Raw genomic sequence first — 21981 nt, 5'->3', positions numbered from 1 at the left:
CATTTTATCCTCGGCCCCTCCATGAGAACACATCATGGAAAATGAGAGCTACGCTCCAGCATGAGCAAACTTGCTCAACAAATAACATTGGCTGAGTGGGGCCATCGCTACTTTGGCTCACTGTATTGTTGAGACTACAAAACATGGAAGCCGGCAGGGAAAACAGCATCTCATTGCAGCCAAGCCAGCAGATGCTGCACTACATTTCCAACCATCCAAATCTAAGCGCTCCAACTTGAGTCGCTCTTTATGCCCCCTTTTCCCTCCCTCATCTCGTCTTCCTCTTAACAAGTGTGACTCTATACGTGTGACTTAAATGAATCTGACGTACATATATTATCTTGGCGGAGTACCATATAGGGCGAACGGTACCATGTTAGAGCGTGTGAAAGGCCTCCTCCCGCTGCGTCGCCATGAGACAGACAACATGGGGTGGATTTCAAGCTTAACCTTTGTCCTTCCAGCTCATCCTGACTCATAACATGCCTGCGCTGGGAGCCGCTGGAACATGAGATGACCAGTCTGCTCTGGCTCGTAAATCTTGGGCGCAGCATAAATCCGAGCCACAGGCCCACTTCCTGCAGCAGTCAGCAGCTATAGTAGGGGCGGAGAGCGATGGAATTTTCCTGCGGTAATACCGCTCGGGCCGCTGCCGGTTTCAACCCCGGACTAGGGCCCCGGACGTACCAGGTGGCGCGGATCAGCTCATGATGACAGTGTATGCGGCGGGTTTTGAACTGTAAAGTACTTTGCCTCTGTACCTGTCCATCAGTGGTCTCCTGGAAACACCTTCCGACGTGTCCATTTTGACGGCTTTGCGGTACGTCGTGACCGTTACCATTCCCGCCGGTCGGTGGCTGTCCATTACCGTTCCCGTGAGTGGGTGGGTGTCCATTGACATCCCCGCTGACGGGTTTATTATAATGTTCTTTGCCGTTGCCGGGCTGGGAGCGCTGCTGTACAGAGTGAGCCCCCTCGGAGTTTGGCGGTCTCTGGCCAGGCCGGACCCTGGCTACCTGATGGATCTGGACCTCAGCGTCAGGGGGGTGCTGAACATGGACGTTGACCAGGGATGGATGGAGAGAAGCTACCGGGGGGGGACAGCCAGAGTACACACAAACAGTTTAAAGTGTGTGCTTTAATGTTTACAGTTTGAAATGAAAGCTGTATACACACACAGCACTTTGATATCTATTAACAAATACTCCACACACAACTTGCTCCACAGACTTTATTTCGTCATTGTGTTATGAAATATAAACGGGGGGAACTCCCAGACGGGAGGGAGCCGTTAACACGCTATAAAACAATAACATCTTTTTGGAATTCCGTGATTAAAACAAAAATTAAAAAAACGTGTTTTTAGACTGGAATCAAATTTGTTGAGGAGTGAACAAAATGTCACAATGAGCTCTTTGATGGAGCTCTCTGTGTGGGTTGATGGGAAGGGGGTGCCCACTTCCCATCAATCATGGCCTCTCGCACAGGGAGCAGTGGTGTGATTTTGGGACAGGGAGACATGAAGCAAGGCAAGGATCATCAAAGCAATTCCTCCGCATGCACAGGCTCTCGGACAGACGGGTGGACAGGTGGTGTTTGGGCGGGGGGGGGGTGGTGGTGCCTGTGTTGTGACATGACAAATCGATCCGGGTCACTGTCTTTTTTTGGACCGCGGTTAATAAATATCGATAGACTTTTGGAATGGCATTCAAGAGAACACGGAGCTTCTGCTTTTACTTACAGATAGGCTGGACTCGCAAGACAGAGGGGAGGAAATAAAGAAAATGACAGATGAAAAGCAGCAACCCCCCCCCCCTTTTTTTTATATTGCTTCATAGTGTGGGTAATGGCCTTGTCTGTTTCCAATATCCACTCCTGTTCAAAAAAAGCAGGTCTGATTCAACAGTGTGATGTTTTTCAGTGAGTCATATACTACAAACCTGGACTAAAATAGATTCTGACCTCCACAGATGGCCACAGGAGTCAAAGAAGTAACCAGATTGTTGCACGCCAAGATACTAACTTCGGCGAAAATAGAACAAAAGAACAAAAACACCACAATGGTTGAGCACGGACTAAAAACCTGATTTTAATACGCTTTCACCAGTCTGCAGCTGAAACAAGGCAAATGTGTATGATCGGCTCCAAAAAATAAATACAGCCTGTCAATTTCTGGCTGTTTAGTAATTGGTCTCTTTGTCGGGCACACTTTCAGCACCCAAAGGCAATCATTTATAATAATTGAAGATAATTGAAGCCCGGAAGGTACGGCAAGAATGTGTAGAGATAGACATGATGGATAGTGTGGATATGCTGTCATAGAGCCTTTCCAACCAAAATCATTGTCATTATTGTACATGCAGTGCCAGGAGTCTTTAACGGTGCTCAACAGTTGTATGACTAACATGAGTATATTAGTCATAGGACATGGTGGGGCCTACTGCCAGGTACCAGTATCCCTCTGTCATAAACAAGGCTTTGATACCTTTGTATACCATTTTCAATATTCATACTCAAAAAAGTGAGTAACACGTCCCTTTCAAACAGCCCAAAGTGTCTGGTGATCACCTTGCTGGTTGGACAGCGGCAGGGTGTACATGGAGGTGTGGGCTCCAGGCTGGGCGGCGTCTTTGCGGCCCGGGGCCTTGGGTCGGGCGGGAGGCGGCGCCGGAAGGTGGCAAAACTTCCCCGTGGAGTTTGACGGACACCGGCACTGGTCCCTGCCGATGCAGCGACCGCCGCTGAGACAAGGTAACTGACAGAAGACTGCAGGGGGGGGACGGACACAGAGAGAGAGGCAGAGAAATAAAAGGGGCGAAACGGAGGAAAAACGGAAGGGGGGGGATCACAGAGGAATGGGGAAATCGTTAGTCTCCACAGCCAGTTTTAATTGCGTTGATTTATGTTTCCGCGTACGCAGAGGTCCCTTCTAATAATTAGAAACAGGGGTGCCCGAATCCCTAACAGGAAGAGCGTGTGCTGGGTAGGCTGTGTCCACAAATAGTTTGCAATATCACGTCATAACTATTCCATAACTTTTCTGTTATCAGACACCTCATTCCAATGCGGCGTTAATGAAGCTTCAACATGGCCCCGAAGACAGGGCTCATGCCGCTCACCTCTCCTTCTTGGCATGTTTGGCCTCATATCAATAATTACCTATTCCCGGATGATGACTGTGATGATAGAGAACCATGACTCATCCGGTAATTCGGTGTAAATAACAAGTGCACGCGTTTTCTTTGCAGAACACCTGCTCGGCTGGCGGCGACACAGACACACAAAGGCGGAGGAAAACAACCAAATTCCAAAATATCAAAGCTCGCACACAAAATATATCAAAGGCAAAACAACTGTCAGCAAATTGAATCCCAAACGCGTGCTTTGCTTACTCTATGATTTATGTGCTGCAGTCTGCCACAGGGAAGGGGAGGCGCTCAGAGAAATCCAGAGAAATCCAGAGGACAAGGTAGCAATCGCCAGATGTTATTTGACAGTAGTGCTTCTATTCCATAGGCCTTTTCTTTGCTCTTATCGTTTGGAGGGGGAGGGTGTGGGTGTGTGTATGTGTGCACGTGTATATGTGTGTGTGGGGAGGGGGGCTTGCAGCCTACATGCTGCTCCCATCTAGCAAATCCTTCTGACCTGACCTCATCTAACTCAAAACTTCAAAAGATCAGCGAAGGAAGAATCCACACAACTATGTGACAGTGAGAGACGCAACCAGAATGTATGTGTGTGTGTTTGTGTGTGTGTGTGTGTGTGTGTGTGTGTGTGTGTGTGTGTATCAGGCACTCTGAAGCTCGCAACATATGAAAACGTGAAGAAGAGCCACGTTTTTCCCATTTTGTCTTTTGGTTGTCGGTTCCAAACCAACTCCTAATATGGGGATCGCCTGACCCCACCTTCAGCGGGATCAATTGGTCGACACACTCTGGAAAGAAAAGGGGGAAAACTGGAGGGGGGGCGGGGAAAGACAGACAGACAGACAGACAGACAGAAAGGAAGTGGGCAGCCTGCATGGCATGTGATGTATGAACCCTCCTGTCACATAGCATCAACAGCACTGAGTTGGAATGAGGATAGATAGATAGATAGATAGATAGACAGACAGACAGACAGACAGACAGACAGACAGACAGACAGACAGACAGACAGACAGACAGACAGACAGACAGACAGACAGACAGACAGACAGACAGATAGATAGATAGATAGATAGATAGATAGATAGATAGATAGATAGATAGATAGATAGATAGATAGATGGACGGACTGACGGACAGACAGACAGACAGACAGACAGACAGGACACACATACACCTTACATAACCCTTAAGTGCACATACAATAGCAAACACAGACTTCAGACTTGTCTAATTTTAGCCAGTAAACTGAGTGTTGTACTCAGAGAGAGTATGTGTGTGTGTGTGTGTGTGTGTGTGGGTGTGTGTGTATGTGTGTGTGTGTGTGTGTGTGTGTGTGTGTGTGTGTGTGTGTGTGCGCGTGTGTGTGTCTGTGTGTGTGCGTGTGTGTGTGTGCGTGTGTGTCTGCTCTAATTATCTGTCCGGATTTTACTGCCCCTGTGTAGGGAGCATAACAAGAGCATGAGATAACTGTTTGCGATCCACTCGACATTCTTCGCCGAACACGCAGAGAGATGCTAGCCTAAACGGGCAGGCAGCTTTTTAACACACTCTTAAACACACGCTTTTACATAATGGCCGATGGCCCTTTCTCGAAAGTAAAACCGGAGCTTAAAGACAAATTTGCCGCACAGGAGGTGTTGGAGGTGCCAGGAATGTAATCTCGGGGAGTAGCTGTGCCAGGACACTGAAGTGTTTGGAATATGGGAAACGAGTTCCAAAAGGCCATTAATGGGCGCATAAATCTGCAACAAAAAGCTGTTTATATATTCATAACTCAGCCAGGTCCTCCCTTAAAGAACCGGTGCATTGAAGTGTAAGACGGCGCCATTCGCGCATGTTTGTTCCTATCGGCACTTTTATTGCAGGGAGCCTGTGAATGATGGGGGTCCTGTCTGTGTGTGTGTGTGTGTGTGTGTGTGTGTGACATGGGAAGACAGGATCCAAAACAACCGATGAGGAAAAATCGAATTCTTCCCGCTGGTATAGACCCCCGCCCCCTCCTTCTCATACAAAAAAAACCCACCCAACGGGCACAACCAAAGCCCCCTGGATAAATAGCAGGTTTAATGTAATCCCTATAAAATCCTGTTCATGCTGCCACTCTTTCTCCCCTTCTGCGTTCCTCCCTCCCTCCTTGGTCGGGAGCACGTTAAATGGGCGGCAGCGGTGGTGGCGGCGCTGAGTGCGAGGTGTAAACCACAAAGAGACAGGGCTAAGTGCTGGGAGCGTGGGACCACCGGCTCCACGAGTGTGCAGGGGGGAGATTAAACCCCATTTTTACGCAGCCTGCTTCGAATGTGCTCGTTCCCCATTTCCTCCCTCCCTCTCTCTCTCACACACACCCTTTTTTTTTTTTTTTGACTGAGAACTTCACCGTTAGTTTTTCTCCGTTTTTAATCCCTCGCTCCGTGCCGCCCCGCCGACGTCGGTGTTTAGAATAGACGCCGCAGGCGGGGGAACCCGTCTTTGTCAGGCTCCCCGGCCGCCGGGAGAGAAAAGATTAAGGCGACGCCGGTCCGGAGACACAAAAGAAAGCGAACAGACAGCGGACGACTGAAAGAACAGAGGACGGACGAAAAAGGGACAAAAAAGGAGAAGGGCCCGGCGTGGAGCGGAGCGGACACTCACAGAGGCGGTATCCCTGCTTCTGCTGCTGCTGCTGCTGCTGCTGCTGCTGGTTCTCGCTGTACACTGTGGTGGTGTCCCCTCTCTCGCAGCTGTTGTGGCAGCGCCCGCCGCTGCACACCCGGCGGCAGACCATGGGCGTGAAGACGATCTTGATGCGGTCCAGGCTGGACGTGAGGTTGGCCTTCCCTGGGAAGCGCACACACACACACACCTGGGTGAGCAGGAGCGGCACCAGAGCGAGCGAGCCGTAGACGAGCTGCATCCTTCCCCTGAGCGCGGCCGCCGCCGTCACACGCTTCCCCGGGCCGGCTGCAGAGGGGGAGGCTTATAAGGGTGTGGGAGTGTGTGTGTGTGTGTGTGTGTGTGTGTGGTGTGTGTGTGTGTGTGTGTGTGTGTGTGTGTGTGTGTGTGTGTGTGTGTGTGTGTGTGTGTGTGTGTGCCAGCGGCTAGGCAGTGGCATGCTGCAGCTGAGGGAGATGTGCCATAGTCCAACAAAGTATGTGGGCGGGAGGGGTGGTATGAGACATCGGGCCGGCCTCCAAATGCTTTATCTTTGAGAGAAGGTGTTTTGGATGTGTGTATGCGTAAGAGAGACAAAGAGAGCGGAGCTTGTCTAACGGTGGGAATGTGTTCAACAGCCGCCGGCCTCGTAGAAGGGTTAAAAAAAATAAAATAAAAAAATAAAAAAGGAAACTTGGACAGCGCACGGTTGTGTCTGGTGCGTGGCGCACGGGGGGGGGGGTGAAGTGTTGAAAAGAGAATGAAATTAGGAAGGAGCAGGTCATGTTTCAAGTTGTTGGGGCTGGTTCCTGCCAGGGCGCAGGCAAGCGCTCGTCGTGCACTAGAGGTGACAGCGCAGATTCCCAAAGTTAGCGAGGCATGCGGCTCTCTCCCTGTGCGTGCGCTTGTCTAGGGTCCACGGAAACACACGCACGCACGCACGCGCACGCACGCACGCACGCACGCACGCACGCACGCACGCACGCACGCACGCACGCACACACGCACACACACACACACACACACACACACACACACACACACACACACACACACACACACACACACACACACACTCGCACGCACGCACGCACGCACGCACGCACACACACGTACAGATGGAAGCACTCTCTTGAAGCTTGTGGAGCAGACAGTAAAAGTTGTGCAGTAGAACAGGAATCTGCCCTCCTCCCGCCCGAGGCACATGGCTGGGATGTCAGCCGAGTGTCTTTCACTGACCAGTGTGACGCAAACCACACAGGGGGAGGAGGGAGTGGGGGGTGGGGGTGGTGGGAGGGGGGCGAGCCAAGCCGCCCTCCCACTCCCACCCCGCCCTTCCTATGTCTAATGTTCCACTGAGTGATGACAGTGGAGGATGTACAGTACATCAATGCATCGCCGTGCTCATATAGATGATGTTAGTTACGCACGCAGCTCGGACAAGTGGGAACGTCAAGTGGTGCACGGAAACCGAAAACCGATCCCACTTTCACAACATTCCCTTCCTGTCGTAGAAGGTTGTTCGCGCTCCCGCGTTACCTGCTTGCGACAGCGCGTTGCTGAGCTGCGGTCGCTGCAGCTGGCCATTGACGGTGGGCTTGTGAGCGTTGGGGTTTCCATTCCTGCTCCCGTGCCAGTTTCCGTGGCCGTCGCCGTGTGCGTTGCCGAAGCCGTTTCCGCTGGGCAGAGCGTTGGAGGTGATGGGCCCGGCGGACGACGGGTAACGTTTCACCGTGCGTGAGGTCCCGGTCTGCCGAGGGGAGGAATCCGGGGGTCCCCGTCTCACTTGGGTCCTGTCAATCACATTATACCATACCATAAACACATGACCTCAGACAAAGCCTAATGTCCTACGCATTATATACACACATGGGCTGATGGGGAGACGCCCACCAGCAACCGATGTCCACCAGCGTGTAATCCGTTTAAGCATGGTCAACATGTGTAACATCCCATAATAATCCCCAGAGAGAAACAACGCAACATCTTAGGTCATAGATTTAATCAATTGATTATATAGATGAGATGCCACGATTCGGACGTAATTTGTTTTAATGGAATTAATAACGCCAAAAACCTTTCTGTTTAAGCCTTTTGATCTAAAAAACAATCGTCGGGACGGGCCTCGCTTCATTAACCAAACGTTCTGTTTGGCGCTCGAGAAATCACAACCTAAGACCATTTAAGAGTGATTAAATAATGGATCCAGCAGGCTCAAGCCTCACTCCTCGTTGGATTTGTGCGTGTGCCTGTGTGTGTGCCTGTGTGTGTGCGCGTGTGTGTGCGTGTGTGTGTGTGTGTGTGTGTGTGTGCGTGTGTGTGTGCGCGAGCGAGAGAGAGAGAGAGAGAGAGAGAGAGAGAGCGAGAAAGAGATTAAACACATTAGCTCTTCCCATCAGGGCTGCAAGTGTTTCCGTCACCTATTGTGTGTGCTTGACTAGACCCTGAACCTCCTGTTCTGTTTGACAGTTCCCAACCCGGGAGCAACATCCTGAGTGTTGCGCGGGGCCGGAGGAAGTATTAAACCCGGGGGTCGGAGAGCAAGGCCCAACCGCGGCTGCGGAGGAGCGCGTTTTTTTATTTTTGCGCCGGCGAACATTTGATTCCGAGGCAATTACCGACCCAGCGGCGTGCGGCCCGGAAGCCAGGCTCACGTGAGCGGCCCGGAGGGGGGGTGGGGGGGGGGGGTCGACTCCATCTGCCAGACCAGCACTTACAACCCCAAACACACGACCTCACGGCAGCTGCGGCACATTCATCACGAGCCTACACACGTCCCTTTATTCACAAAGTACAAGCCGCATTCCTGTTGACGAAGAAAGGCGGACGGTAAATGAGAAGGCAAACAAACAGCGCCCGACGACGGCCCGCCCTCACATCATCTCTGGGAAAAAAAGAACAAAAAAAAAAACAAAAAAAACCCGAGAGCCGGCATCCGGCGACCCGGGTGCTGAACCCCGCCGGGCGGGTCCCGTGCCGCGGGGGCAGGATGTGACGCAGGGAAACGAGACGTGCTTGGATCAATCAGCGGCGGTGGGCTGGACGCTGGAGGTGGTCAAGCCGTCAACACCGCCCGCTCCATTTCATCATGTCTTTTTTTTATTTTTCTTATTTTTTTTTTCCCCCACCACCATTTATGTCAATGACACCTGGCGCGTGCATCCTGCGCCGCTTCCCAGGCTCGGCCAGATGGTACTCTTTTTCTGTCTCTCTTCCCTCGGCCCCCTTTTCCCCTTCTCTCCGCAGCGGAGTGACTTCCTCTCGGAACGAGCTTCACGCTGGACCTCACAATTTGGGAGCAGGGGGGAGAGGGCGAGCGTGGCTGCATCTGCTCAGTTTGATGTCATCATTAGGGAACTTCAAAGTCCGAAGCCATCCAACGTAAAGGATCCAGTCTGACCTCGTTCTGGGCGACTGGAAAGCAGTCTGGAAGACCCCCGTCAAGACAGAATGAAACATGGGTTTGGAGAACAGACCGAAAAATGTTTTGGAGAACATTCGATAATCAAACCATAATAATTATCGCCGACTGCCAAGATGAAAGACGGATACTTTTTTTAACCTTGAGCCTTATTTCTTGGTTGTTGGGAGGGATTGGGCTGACTTGACTTCACTTGGGTCGGCTTCCAAGTCCTAATGTTTGAAAAATAAAGGTCTTGCTTAAAAAAATATCTGGGTTTTTCCTTTAGTAGTCACATAGAACAAAGACAGAATCAAGGCACGGACAAATTTGGGAAGATTTTGTGAATTTATAGAATCTTCACGCCGAGCAGCACCTGATGGCTCTCTCTACTAATGTCTGAAAAAACAAATATTCTTTGGTAAACAACGGGGTTGGCTGAGGTGCTCTCAAGGTAGTTTTGTTGTATATTGCAACAACACCAAGAGAAACACGATCACATGGCATTAAGAATCCTGTGAGACGGAATTCCATTTATTATATAGACAATAAAATTATACACCAGGGGAGACAACCTATTTGTAACACATGTTCGTAAAGTCCATCACGGATTGTGTATTTTACACTCACACAAACATATGCTCGACAATTATATGCATGGGATCGGAGATGCCGGACCGAGGTCCTGATAAATCTCCGTCCAAATTCCTGATCAAAGCGAGGGTTTGCATCTGATAACAGGATGAAATTTTGACATAAACGCCGGGCCCATTGGCGGCGTCCTCGTTCACACATCATTCATCTCCCATGTGTGGGAGAACTAAATCTGCTGCATTTGGGGAAATTATACGTAACAATGGACGCCAAGAAACTACACTGTGCATAAAAAAAACAACATTGTGAGGCTTCCAACGCATTACGACAGTAAGACTTGGCACCGCGCTGCTTCGCATCTTTGAGCTCATCATGGCATTACAGCATATGAATGCTAGTTCTCGTGAAGGCATGTCGGGCTGTGCGATCGGCGGTCCCGTCGCTGAGCCAGCTACACCCTTGGCAGGGACGTCGTTTTAGGGGTGGGCGTCCGGGGCTTCGGGGCCCAAATGTTGTTTTATGAATAGCCCCCGATCGGGAAAAAAAAAAAAAAAAGCCCTGCAGGGCCGGCTCTTCCTATAGGTGACATAGGCGGCCGCCCGATCGCTCCCTCCCTGACAGTTTTGCCTAGAGCAGCAAAATGGTCAGAGCCTACTCGGGCTAAGGCCCTGATGTCTTTGAATCCTAGCAACACCCCTGACCCATGGACTTAGATGAGCCAGACAACCATTTAGAGACATTTTGGGGACACAATAAGTTATCTATCTGGGCCTTTTTTGTGACATACCTTGATGAATAATATTACAAAACCAAATACGAGCTTCATGTTAAGTATGGGAGTGTCAAACCGATTGCACACACACACACACACGCACACACACACACGCACACACACAGGCACACACACAGGCACACACACACGCACACACACACACACACACACACACACCGTGACCCAGTTCTTGAAGGACTGTTTAGATCTCAAACTGTCTCCCCTCTCTTCCGTACGAGCCAAGGAAATTGTTTATCTGCGGCATATTGTATGGAAAACAGCTAATTCAGTCAGCCCCAAATCTCCTCAAGAGAGTTATGATTTATTTAAATATCCAACCCTCCATACGGAGTAAATCATACCTCAGTTAAGACTAATGTGTTTTGAACAGGGGCGTTCTCATTTTTCCCGGGGCTTAGGATACCAAGCAGATCGGAAAGAGGTACGGGATCTGTGGTGTTAGAGCCTCACATCATCTCCGTACTGGCTGCACGGCACGACTCCTCCATGGCAAGGCTCATTTTTCATCTTGACTTGTTTGAAAATACCAAAGTCAGAACCCACATCTAATGGCTGGGCTCGTTGGCCGGTGGCAGCTAATGCAGACAACGACTGAGCGATATGAAGAGCTTGTCTGGATGTCGGAGAGAGCCGTTTTTGGCTTTGAACAGGCTGTCTAAACAAGGCCGTCTGACAGCAGGCAGGTCTGGCATGAGCGCCCGTGTCTGGGTCACTCAATACCAGACAACATCCCAGCCACGCCGCCCTGTCCCGTCAAAAAGGACCTTTGTGCTAGACCCTTATATGTAGCGTGGCACTGAACGTGACCTCCGGCGAGTCGGGGATCATCTTCGCGACTGCTCCTGGATGTCTAGGATGGGCTCAATGCAGAGGACAACATTTCCCCACAGGGATCAATAAAGCGAACCTTCTTCTTACTATATCCAATAGCCAAGAAAAGGTGCCCTCCACTGCAAGAGAAAAACCAACCCCTCAGTATTCTTGCTATTTAAGCAAAAATACTAACGTCTCCGTTAGCCCCTTTCCAACCACAACCCCCATCCAGAAATCCCCTTGTTACATAAGTTGCAGATAATTATGGCAATTTGAAAGCTACTTAGTGAATGGGAAAATAAATCATCAAAGATCAAGTGGATGGTAAATCCCAGTTTGCAGACATTCATCTCATTCAGATAAAGTGTAACAGCGCATATTTCATGTCGTGGATGGAGGGTAAATACGCAGGTCACGTCTAATTCGGAGGAACAACAGAAAGGGAACAAATGGGCTAATTGAATACATGAGTGTGCAGAGCGCACTTAAAACAACAGACATTTTGCAGGAACAGCCACACACTTGGCAATAAAAGGGAGAGACAGTTCAATGAAGGAAAAAGGGCAACCCAGAAATGGAACACATTATTTGGGGGGAGGGGGGAGGGGGGACACACATTTTTGGAATCAACATTTCAGTTTAGGGCTTCATTTAAGTGCTATCACATGCACCTTTGTTGAACTACGGCAATGAAAAAGATGCACACAGTGTGTGACGTCAGATTCAAGCATCGGGCCAATAGCGTTTGCAATAACAAAGTGTTTCTTAGAAAAAAAACATTCGACAAGGGCGTACCCCAAAACGAAACAAAAAGGTTATAAGGCAGCTGGTACTTCGGCTTTTACAGAACAAACTGTGCAGACCTGCGATAGCTTTTGCTGTTAAAAGTCCAGCAGTGTAAACCCCTCAGTCACACATAAGGAATAGTGTCTTTAGGTAACTCAGTAGAGTTTTGGGCGTTCCCTCTGCATTTCGTTGCTTCTTCCAAGAAGCTCAATGTGAATTTAGATGCGTAGCTAGGATCGCTAGAGAAGGTGACGCATTAGCTGTCAAAACCTGGCGTTGACCATTTCCACTACCACGTTCCAAGCAGAAACGTAATTTTTTGTCATCAATCGCTGTAATAAATGTTCTCCCGTAGACGTTGGACCACAGTGCTGGGAACAAAACCTTAAGGTGTAGTGTGTAGAGCGTAGTGGCATCTAGCGATGAGGTTGCAGATCGCAACCAACTGAATGCCCCTCCCCACGGCAGTGCAACAAGGCGGCCAGCGTTTGTTTTGTCCGTTCTGGGCCACTGTAGACGAAACATTGCGGCGGTGCAACATGGCCGCCTCCGTGCAAGCGTACCCGCTCCCTATGTAGATAAAAAAACGGCTCATTCCAAGGTAACGCCAACACAACGAGTCTAATTGTCATGTGATCATACACTGATTAAAACATACTTGTGAATATTATATTCCATTTCTGCCAAGTCCGTTCTGTAAATTCTACACACTGCACCTTTAAGCTGCACAAGAGAACATCTCGGAGCCAAAATGGAAGAGGACATTAGGGCAATTATCGGGGAAGGGCAAGTCGATCGAGTACATATGGTCGATTAAGCCAGAGCAGGACACAATCCTAAAAGCAATTTCCCTCGTGGTGGCTTAGAAGAAACCAGACAACCCCGGTGTCAGCCGTTGGGACAAGATCAAATAGAAGACAACTTGGAAGAGAAGACCCGACACGGACAATTCTGCCCGCAAACATCTGTGCGGAATGCCTGTGGATGGTTGAAGGAAGTTAGTCTTGGACATGAACAGAAGTCCTCATCAGCCATCACCAAAGCAGGTGGATCAAGGACTCCAAACCACGTCCCGCAAGGTTAACATCACCGAGTCTTCCATTTCTAACAAATCAAGGAGGAGAGTGTGCGAGGAACAGGAAGAAGCAGTCAACATCTCCTGACTGGAGCCCCGAAGACCACCGACGGAGGGGAGCAAATGGCGTGGCAGGTGTACAGACAAACATCTGTACATGCTGGACCGCGGACGCACGAGCCAATTAAAAATCACGAAGGGTTCACGCGGGAGGAAGAAATGAGAACCAAACAGGGTTATTCCTCACGGTGCATGGACATCACAGTAGTTGACATGGAAGCCAGAACAACGCTGGTTTGAAGGTCTGTGCATTTCTGGCAGCTTGAGCTGCCAGAGTTGGGTTCATACTGTATGTGAAAAAGTTTTTTGGTTTTTTTTAACATGACATCATCATCATCATTAAAAAGCACTGGTCAGTGTTTTCCATTACATCTTACCAATAATGGGATGTAGGGAGAACTTCTGATACTCAGTTCTGATTAATTGCTCTTACTGTATGTTCATGCTACCAGGTTTCCGCTGATTTAGTGACTGCGATACATGTTTATTTAACAGTTAGAGCTCATTTAGGTCTCTATAGAATAGGAAAAATCCTTCCCGGGGGAGCGGTGATAAAGTAGGTGAGGAAAGCTCACAAGGTTTTCACTGGAATTTTGCTTGTACCTCCCTGGTTGTTAATAAACGGAACAAAGCACCAATTGATAGCTGGAATGAATTACATATTGCTGTGCAGACAGACAGCTTTTAACTAACTTTGCTATTCAAAACATACAGAACTAAACATCCATGGCCATATTTCAGGGCAACAACATCTTCTGCTATCTCTGGTTGAACATCTTCTATTATGAGTATTTGAGTCATTAACTTTAATAGAAATATTATGGAACCAAAAATACCTTGTTACAGACATACATGATCGCTTTACTTAAGCCCCTTTCCCACTTGCACTGAAAGTATTCCGTATCGGCGCAATGTGGGAAAGGGATCCGGTGTCGATGTTCCGTAAAAGTCGTTCCGTAGATTTCCCCACTCTCGAGCGAGCGTCATTTACGGGAAAATGCCGGTACGGCTGTGAATGGAAGTGTGTGTGAATGGAAGCAATAGCTTGACTGGGACAAGCACGTAAAGTAAGGGGTGGAGCCGAATTGGAATACCGGCAAACCACAAATAGTGGGTTTTTCCGGATATGTATTTCATACAAATATTTGCAAAGCTATTTGTTTTTCGGGAAGAAAAAACAAAAAAAAAGTCGGGTCCGTTCTGAACTGTGGCAGAGAGAGTGTAGGAAAAGGTTGAAAAGGATCGCACTGATTTCATAACATCGGGTTAGGGACGAGTTATTCCGTCCGGGGACGGGGGCTCCGTCCCCTCTCCGTCAGCGGAGGGAACCGAGTCTGTCCGGGAGGGGCGGGGAGACGGGGAGTTGGAGACCGAAGCGCTGGTCTCTGAGGGGCAGGAGAAAATCGAAACCGATTCACATTGTACGTCCGTTGCAGACACATTGTCCAAATGATGCATCTTCACTGGACACAACGTACAAACCCATCACTATGTACGTACTGTATCCGCTACAGAATCGAATGTGGGAACAGACTCCACATGGAACTTCCCCGTAATTGAAGGCCAATGTGTGAATGACTACCTACTGCCTTTGCCGGACATTTTTTATCCAGCAATGTTATGGATTCCATGTGGGAAAGGGGTTTTTCAAGCCTTTCTCTGCTCGGGAAAAGGGAAATGCGGGGCCTTCTCGTACACTAAGCTAAGTAAGGCCAAACATCAGTGAACAATTAAGTCCCAGTCTTTCTTTCTTTGATAGCATCTCCAGTCATTATGACTGGGCTAATTGTGACTCCTGGAAGAACATTTTCCCCTTGTAAAAAACAGGGTGTGTCAGAGACCTTATCGCCCCGGCCACGAAGACTGGATTAAATCACGATCCCCCCGTCTGGCGGGCTTTCCACGAAATACTGCTAGTAGCAGCCAGGGCAGGGTGCGATCAATTACAGTGGCTCGAGATTGAATCAAAGGGCTGTGCTTCACGTCCTGAATGGTAACTTTCTTTTGAATTCCACTTGGCAGGCATTGGGTGTCACCAATGCCTATTCATTTATTTTCACCTCTCGTAAAAGTCGAGAGTGAACTTCTGGAATGCAGTATCTAAGGCCTCAGAGGTCCAGGAGGCCTTATTACTGAACGGATGCTGAGGACTACGGTTACGGTGCTTCGGGGATCTGAACTGAACTGAACCGTTCATTTATAAAACGGTTAGTAAATTTATACCTTTCACGATATACATGGTGTACTGTACTATACCCCAAACGCATCTTCCAAATTAGAAAGATTTCAATGCAGGCCCATGAAGTTTGTAAATAAGTGTTTAAAAAACAGAAGTAAAGTAAGGATGGAGGGCAACTTTTGAAAATGGGGAAGAATTAACACGGCATTGTGCAAGGCGCCACCACACGTATGTATGAGATGTATGTAAGGCAAAAGGGGGGGCTCCAAAGGGACTGAATGGCGGTAACCTTCCAACGAGAAGTTGAGGTCCACCTCGCCGCTTTGTCCCAAAAGGAACTTCTGAACTCGGAACGAACCAGTGCCATGCTGAATCCTAATACTGATTGAGGTTTTCGACGCCGTGCCCGTTTCTGGAACACGGCCTGATTGATGCTTCCTCCATCTGCCTTCGCTCCTGAGCTGGAGGCCTCAGTGTGCTCTGGGAGGAGCCTCCTCTCTAACTCTCTAACTGGTCTTTGTCATCACAACAGCTGCGCGTGTGCTGCTCTGGATTACAAGTAGGTTTTTTTGGCCGGGGGGGGGACCTTAAACCGACCACACTGTGGCGAGACAAGTGCCCTTCTGAGAGAGCTTAGGAGAGCTTGGCAAAGCTGGACAGAGAGAGAGACACATCTGTCCCACGCTGAGTTCACTGCCATATTTTGTTTCCTTCCAAATGCTCATGAGACTCGTCTGGCTCCACGTCAGTGGAGTCCGACCAACTTGGGCCCGGTTTTGTGTGATGTGGTTTTGGACAAATCATCTTTATCTTATTCGATCAATTATTGCAGCTATGTATGGAAGCAAGGACTATTTGGTACAGGACACAGGTAATTATGAATTATAAATAGGGTAAGTTATGAACTAAATTATATCAGCTGTTTTCCAAAAATGCTAACTCTGATGCAGAAGAACCTGACGAATTTTGACAAAAAAGAAATATATGATATAAAAACCAGACAAAATGTTTATGCTGAAATGAAGACCTGATAAATTCACATTTAAGACTATTTAATGATTTTTAAAGCCACATTTTTTTAAACTAGATATAAGACACATCTAAAGAAACTTTGAACAGACTTGCTTTTACCCTGTGCCTGTGCATGCAATATTTAGGATAATATATATATTGATTAACAAGATCAACCGCTGACATATCGTGGTCGATTTGCAAAATGAACGCATGGAATACGCCTATACCTGATTGCTTCTTTAAGTTTAGTTATCTTAACTAAATTAGGAGGTCAGTGTTTCCCCTAGGTGCTGAAATATGAGCACTGCTGCAAATTCTTTTTTTGAGAGAAGAGGAGTGGAGAGGAGAGGAGACGAGAAGAGAGGAGTGGAGAGGAGTGGAGAGGAGTGGAGAGGAGAGGAGACGAGAGGAGAGGAGAGGAGAGGAGAGGAGAGGAGAGGAGAGGAGAGGAGAGGTGAGGAGAGGAGACAAGAGGAGAGGAGTGGAGAGGAGTAGAGAGGAGAGGAGACGAGAAGAGAGGAGAGGAGAAGAGAGGAGATGAGAGGAGAGGAGAGGTGAGGAGAGGAGACGAGAGGAGAGGAGAGGACGGTAGAGAAGACGAGACGAGAAGAGAGGAGAGGAGACGAGAGGAGAGGTGAGGAGAGGAGACGAGAGGAGACGAGAAGAGAGGAGAGGAGAGGAGAGGAGTGGAGAGGAGTAGAGAGGAGAGGAGACTAGAAGAGAGGAGAGGAGAAGAGAGGAGATGAGAGGAGAGGAGAGGTGAGGAGAGGAGACGAGACGAGAGGAGAGGACGGTAGAGAAGACGAGACGAGAAGAGAGGAGAGGAGACGAGAGGAGAGGTGAGGAGAGGAGACGAGAGGAGACGAGAAGAGAGGAGAGGAGAGGAGAGGAGTGGAGAGGAGTAGAGAGGAGAGGAGACTAGAAGAGAGGAGAGGAGAAGAGAGGAGATGAGAGGAGAGGAGAGGTGAGGAGAGGAGACGAGACGAGAGGAGAGGACGGTAGAGAAGACGAGACGAGAAGAGAGGAGAGGAGACGAGAGGAGAGGTGAGGAGACGAGACGAGAGGAGACGAGAAGAGAGGAGAGGAGAGGAGAGGAGAGGTGAGGAGAGGAGAGGACGGTAGAGAAGACGAGACGAGAGGAGAGGAAAGGAGAGGAGAGGAGATGAGACGACGCGAGATGAGAGGAGAGGTGAGGAGAGGGGAGGAGAGGTGAGGAGAGGAGAGGAGAGGAGACGAGACGACGCAAGATGAGAGAAGAGGAGAGGAGAGGAGAGGGTAGACGGCCCCGTCTTATCTTATTGCTCTCTCTCCAACCATTATAACAACAAGCAGCGGGCCGATGTCAACGATGAAGCGTCAATGCTGATCACGGATTCAGGATTATCATTCGCCGAAGGGAAAACAGTCCTGCAACTTTGTAACGTTACAGCAAATCAGTAATTTGATAGAAATACACAAGGAAACACATATCTGTGAAATAAACAACATCTTGACACGTTTCGTTTCGGTTCCCAAAGATGGTACTGTAGGTATTCCAAAAGCTGTCAATCTCCAAGACGACTGATGGATTCCCTCACCCGCACGCTCTCTCCTCCCCATCTTCTTCCTTCTTCTTATGTTTTTCTGTTTACTTTGAAAAAAGTGCCCCAGTTAAGAAATTGCTTACATCCCACTCATACATATTATTTGGATAGGATTCCCTTAAAGAAACATCATCGCACTCCATCCCCAGGGAAACACGGATATAAATAGAAATATATATATCCGCCCCCTTTTTTTTGGACATTTTCTGACAATAATACACGCTTTTGAATAAAAACGCAACATTTATTTCCCGGTTCCTTCCCACTGCGGTTCTCCTCGGCACCCTGCAGGGTTCACCTGAGGACAGCATGGCCTCCAGAGCTGAGTCTGCACTCCACCGTGTTGATGTTCAATAATCCCAAAGTTAGCGGAGCGACGCCCAGCCCTCCCTCCGTCCAAACCCAGGGGAGAGGATGTCCAACCATGTTCCGGATAAAGCCCCGTCCCATTCACATCACAAGTGAAAATGCTCAACCGGCGCCCAGGGGGTCGGGTCAAAGGTCAAGTTTGTAGCGTCAGCACACGAGCCAACCGTGCCCGGCCTCTGCGCCGGCGTCGAGGCAGCAGACGGTGACCTGAGGTCCACGCCTAATATCTCGCCCCCGCACACTGGGAAAACAGATCACGGGTCTCAGCCATATGGTCATATGTTGTGTTTCCAGGAGAGAAGTCACTCTTCTGAAAGGAGAAGACGGTGCCGGGAATCAACCAAATGTTTAACCCCCTCTGGTCCACAGCGGAACAGAAACGGGAGACAAGGCCACAGGTTTGGGCGAGTCCTCTTCCTCTCAGATTGATGAAGCGGACTGCAGCCAGGTGTAGGACCTGGCTGCAGTCGGCTTCATCAATCTGGGGGACGTTAAGACTGTTAAAAACGTCTTTTCTCCCTTTTTTTTTTAACAACACGCATATCGTCTTGAAGTGGAGAGAATCAAGGGCATTACAAGTTCCTCAAACGATTACGGGACTTTAAACCGCTCTTCGAAATTTATGACCCCTTTCAACTAAGTAATGAGAAATGTGTCATTTCTTCTACCTCTGGCGCGCTTCAACGTGCGTGATTATGTTTCACAGAACTTCCCGTGTTTTCTATTCCATTCGATATCTTCAAAATCTTGTGAGATCATGACGACCAATAACAGTAGGTGTAATAATAAAACAACACGACTGTAGGCGCTGCAATAATAATCTGGCAGGTGCTGAGGTCACCTCCAACATGTTGACAGTGGCTTCCATCTGGGCCGCCGGTGCGGTTTGTCTTGAGTGGGAGTGAAAGCAACCCCGTGATCCGTGATTTACTTGGAGAACTCCCACCATGACCACAGTTTCCTCTGAGAAACGTCTGTGCGGCGAAGTCCAAAGCCTTGAGTCAACAGGCCACACAACCACCAGGCCTGTTAGTCACACCGCCAACGTTGGGGCCGATATAAGCAAAACAGTTACGGCAGTGAAAGGCAGATCTATCACCCACTTAGCTGCATTCTGCTCCATGTGTTTTTTTGTTTTGTTTTTTTTTCTTTCCAACACCCCAATTAATAGTATGAGTTTGATTGAATTTTGCGGCCTGTAACTCATTTCTAAAACCATATTGGGAAGAAAGGGGTGGGACGATGATCGATATAACAATATAGCTCGACTACGGCTCATGACACCACATTACGTTTTTATTACTGTCATTATTCCAGTATTAACCTACGGCGCCGCCTTTTCCACTCACGTAGAAGAGCGAGGACGTGGAGGGAAAAATTTCCAGCGCACCACGGCGGCCAACACATGCAGAAGGCATCAGAGGGAATCATCCTATACGACGCTTGCCTTAATTACACAGTGGACGCCGTACCCTTTGGAAAAAAAGCTGGTTTTCTAAAAACGGTGGATTGTTTTGTTGACATTACAGTGGTGGTTATAGTTTTGTTTAAACATTTTGGCCACAAATATTTGATAAAAAAAGAGTTAAACATGTTTTTCTAAGGTATTAAAAGAAACGGGTCTCAACTTTCTACTTATTTGCATCTTATATGCACTTTCTGCATATGGGATGTCTGTCGCAGTGTTGTACCACAAAGCAACAGTTTGAGCTATTACTGTTGAAAGTGGACTCAGCCAGGATCAAAAGTTCAAGACTGAATTTTGGGACTTTCAATATAATTAAATAACATCATATTTAAAAAAAACAAAACGGTGTTCATTGTTCAAATTCCAACATCCAACTGTTGTCCATTCATAGCATCAAATTCTTCAGATTAGTCTCATACAATATGCCTTGGAATATTAATTATCGACAGATCACACAATTCTTGATGTTAACCTTTTTGGGCAAGAAGCTTTTTCACATAAGCCAAAATCCAGTTCATGCACTTACTCTATATTTACCTTTTATTTGCGTAGGTACATGAAGTTTGAGGCACGTACGGTTTTTGCGAATGAGGCCCCAGGTAATGGCCCCGCTCTCCACGTTCAAGTATGCAACCATGGAGACCAGAGATGGACGATGGACCTTTGACTGTGCGCACACATCCTGCCCTACCCTGCTCTGTTTCCTGGACTGAAGTTACAGAGAGGGAGGAGGCAGTGGCACCTTTTTCGGGCCATGACCCAGTCTTTAGGTCCCAAACTTCTTGTGACAATAGCAATGAAAGAGTAGACTTATTTTCCTTTTTATTATTATTTTGGTGTCGAATTATGTAGTTTGAGTAATGCATAGGCCACTTTTATTATACCTAGAACATGGAGGGAGCTCCTACGGATTGTATGTAAATTATGTACTGTATGTAGGTGTATACATTTATTTATTTATTAATTTCAAACCTGTTTAATTAAAACTATATCAATCAAATCTCAATATACTGTATCAGGATCTCATGATTACTACTGCTGAACTCCAGCGTCCGGACAGAAGAGTCTGTTTTATGACTTGGACACTGCATAAAGGTTTCCATAGTATTTATGAGACTCAGTACCTGACTGCGCAGATGGATCGAAAGAATAAGGACGGCGTTCCCAGAACCTTCAGAAGCTGCTGGAGTGGAGGCAGGTTATAAGTTTAGTCCAGCCGGTCAAAACCTTTAAGACTAGATGCCGTCCCCTACATTTGTTGAATGAATCCTACGGGATTGGCGAGCATTCCTCTTGATGTTGTTTTAACAACATCAAGAGGAATGTCGGCGCCGGATGGAGCAGAGGAACCTGCAGAGCATCTACAGAGCAGCCATGCGCTATATTAAATATTACAGTCTGGACTTTTGACAGTAAGGCTTTTGACGAAAGACAAGCACGGAAAATGTTTTTGGAAGGAAAAAAAGAAAAATGTTTATTTCAGTCCTGGGTAATGGGCGGGATCTTACAATTCAATTTCGATACAAAGGGTCACAATTTGACCATCGATTCAATCCGATATTGATGAGATGGCTCATGATGCGATTCTATGTGGATGTACTGACATTTTATACATCATGGGAATTACCAACTTTTCAGCACACCATCTGATGTACATCACAAAAAATCAAATTCAGTCTAGTACAGAAATGCAGTCTAATGCAGAAGTAAAATATTTCCATACATTGTGTTTCACTGAAGCGGAAAATTCTACCATAACTAATTTCAATTTTCCAAACGATAACAAAAATATAAACGACAGAATCGAATGGTATCGGGGTATCGTTTTTTGTTTTTTTTATTATTATTCCATTCAGCAACTCAATGCAGTCGTTAGGCGTGACAGCATAAATTGAGTTAAGCGCCACAAAATTCTTCTGACGTCTTCTAAATAGTGTTAACAAAGCCCTTTATGAAGCCCCAGCAGGTGCATTGGGTGGCCCATCTGTTTCCATGTGCACGGAGCAGGGTCCTGTTATCAGACTGGATAAGGAGAGGCGAGGTCAGGCGTCCGGTCTGGACAGCAGAACG

At 48.0% G+C, this 21981-nt stretch overlaps 1 protein-coding gene across 1 annotated transcript in view; it reads right to left on the bottom strand.

Annotated features, from left to right (window-relative positions):
* The window catches only part of LOC307238874 (latent-transforming growth factor beta-binding protein 2-like), a gene marked incomplete at its 5' end in the record, with an annotated part of 92805 nt that overhangs the window by 52513 nt on the left and 18311 nt on the right, over positions 1-21981 (bottom strand). The window contains 4 exon segments of the mRNA XM_080012028.1: positions 762-1087; positions 2569-2766; positions 5778-5963; positions 7317-7570. Coding sequence (XP_079868154.1) covers positions 762-1087; positions 2569-2766; positions 5778-5963; positions 7317-7570 — 964 coding nt within the window.

This window comes from Zeus faber, assembly GCF_960531495.2.
Source record: "Zeus faber genome assembly, chromosome: 13".
Lineage (NCBI taxonomy): Eukaryota > Metazoa > Chordata > Actinopteri > Zeiformes > Zeidae > Zeus > Zeus faber.
Note: the sequence above shows the minus strand (reverse complement) of the source record. Positions and strands in the feature narration are given on the sequence as shown.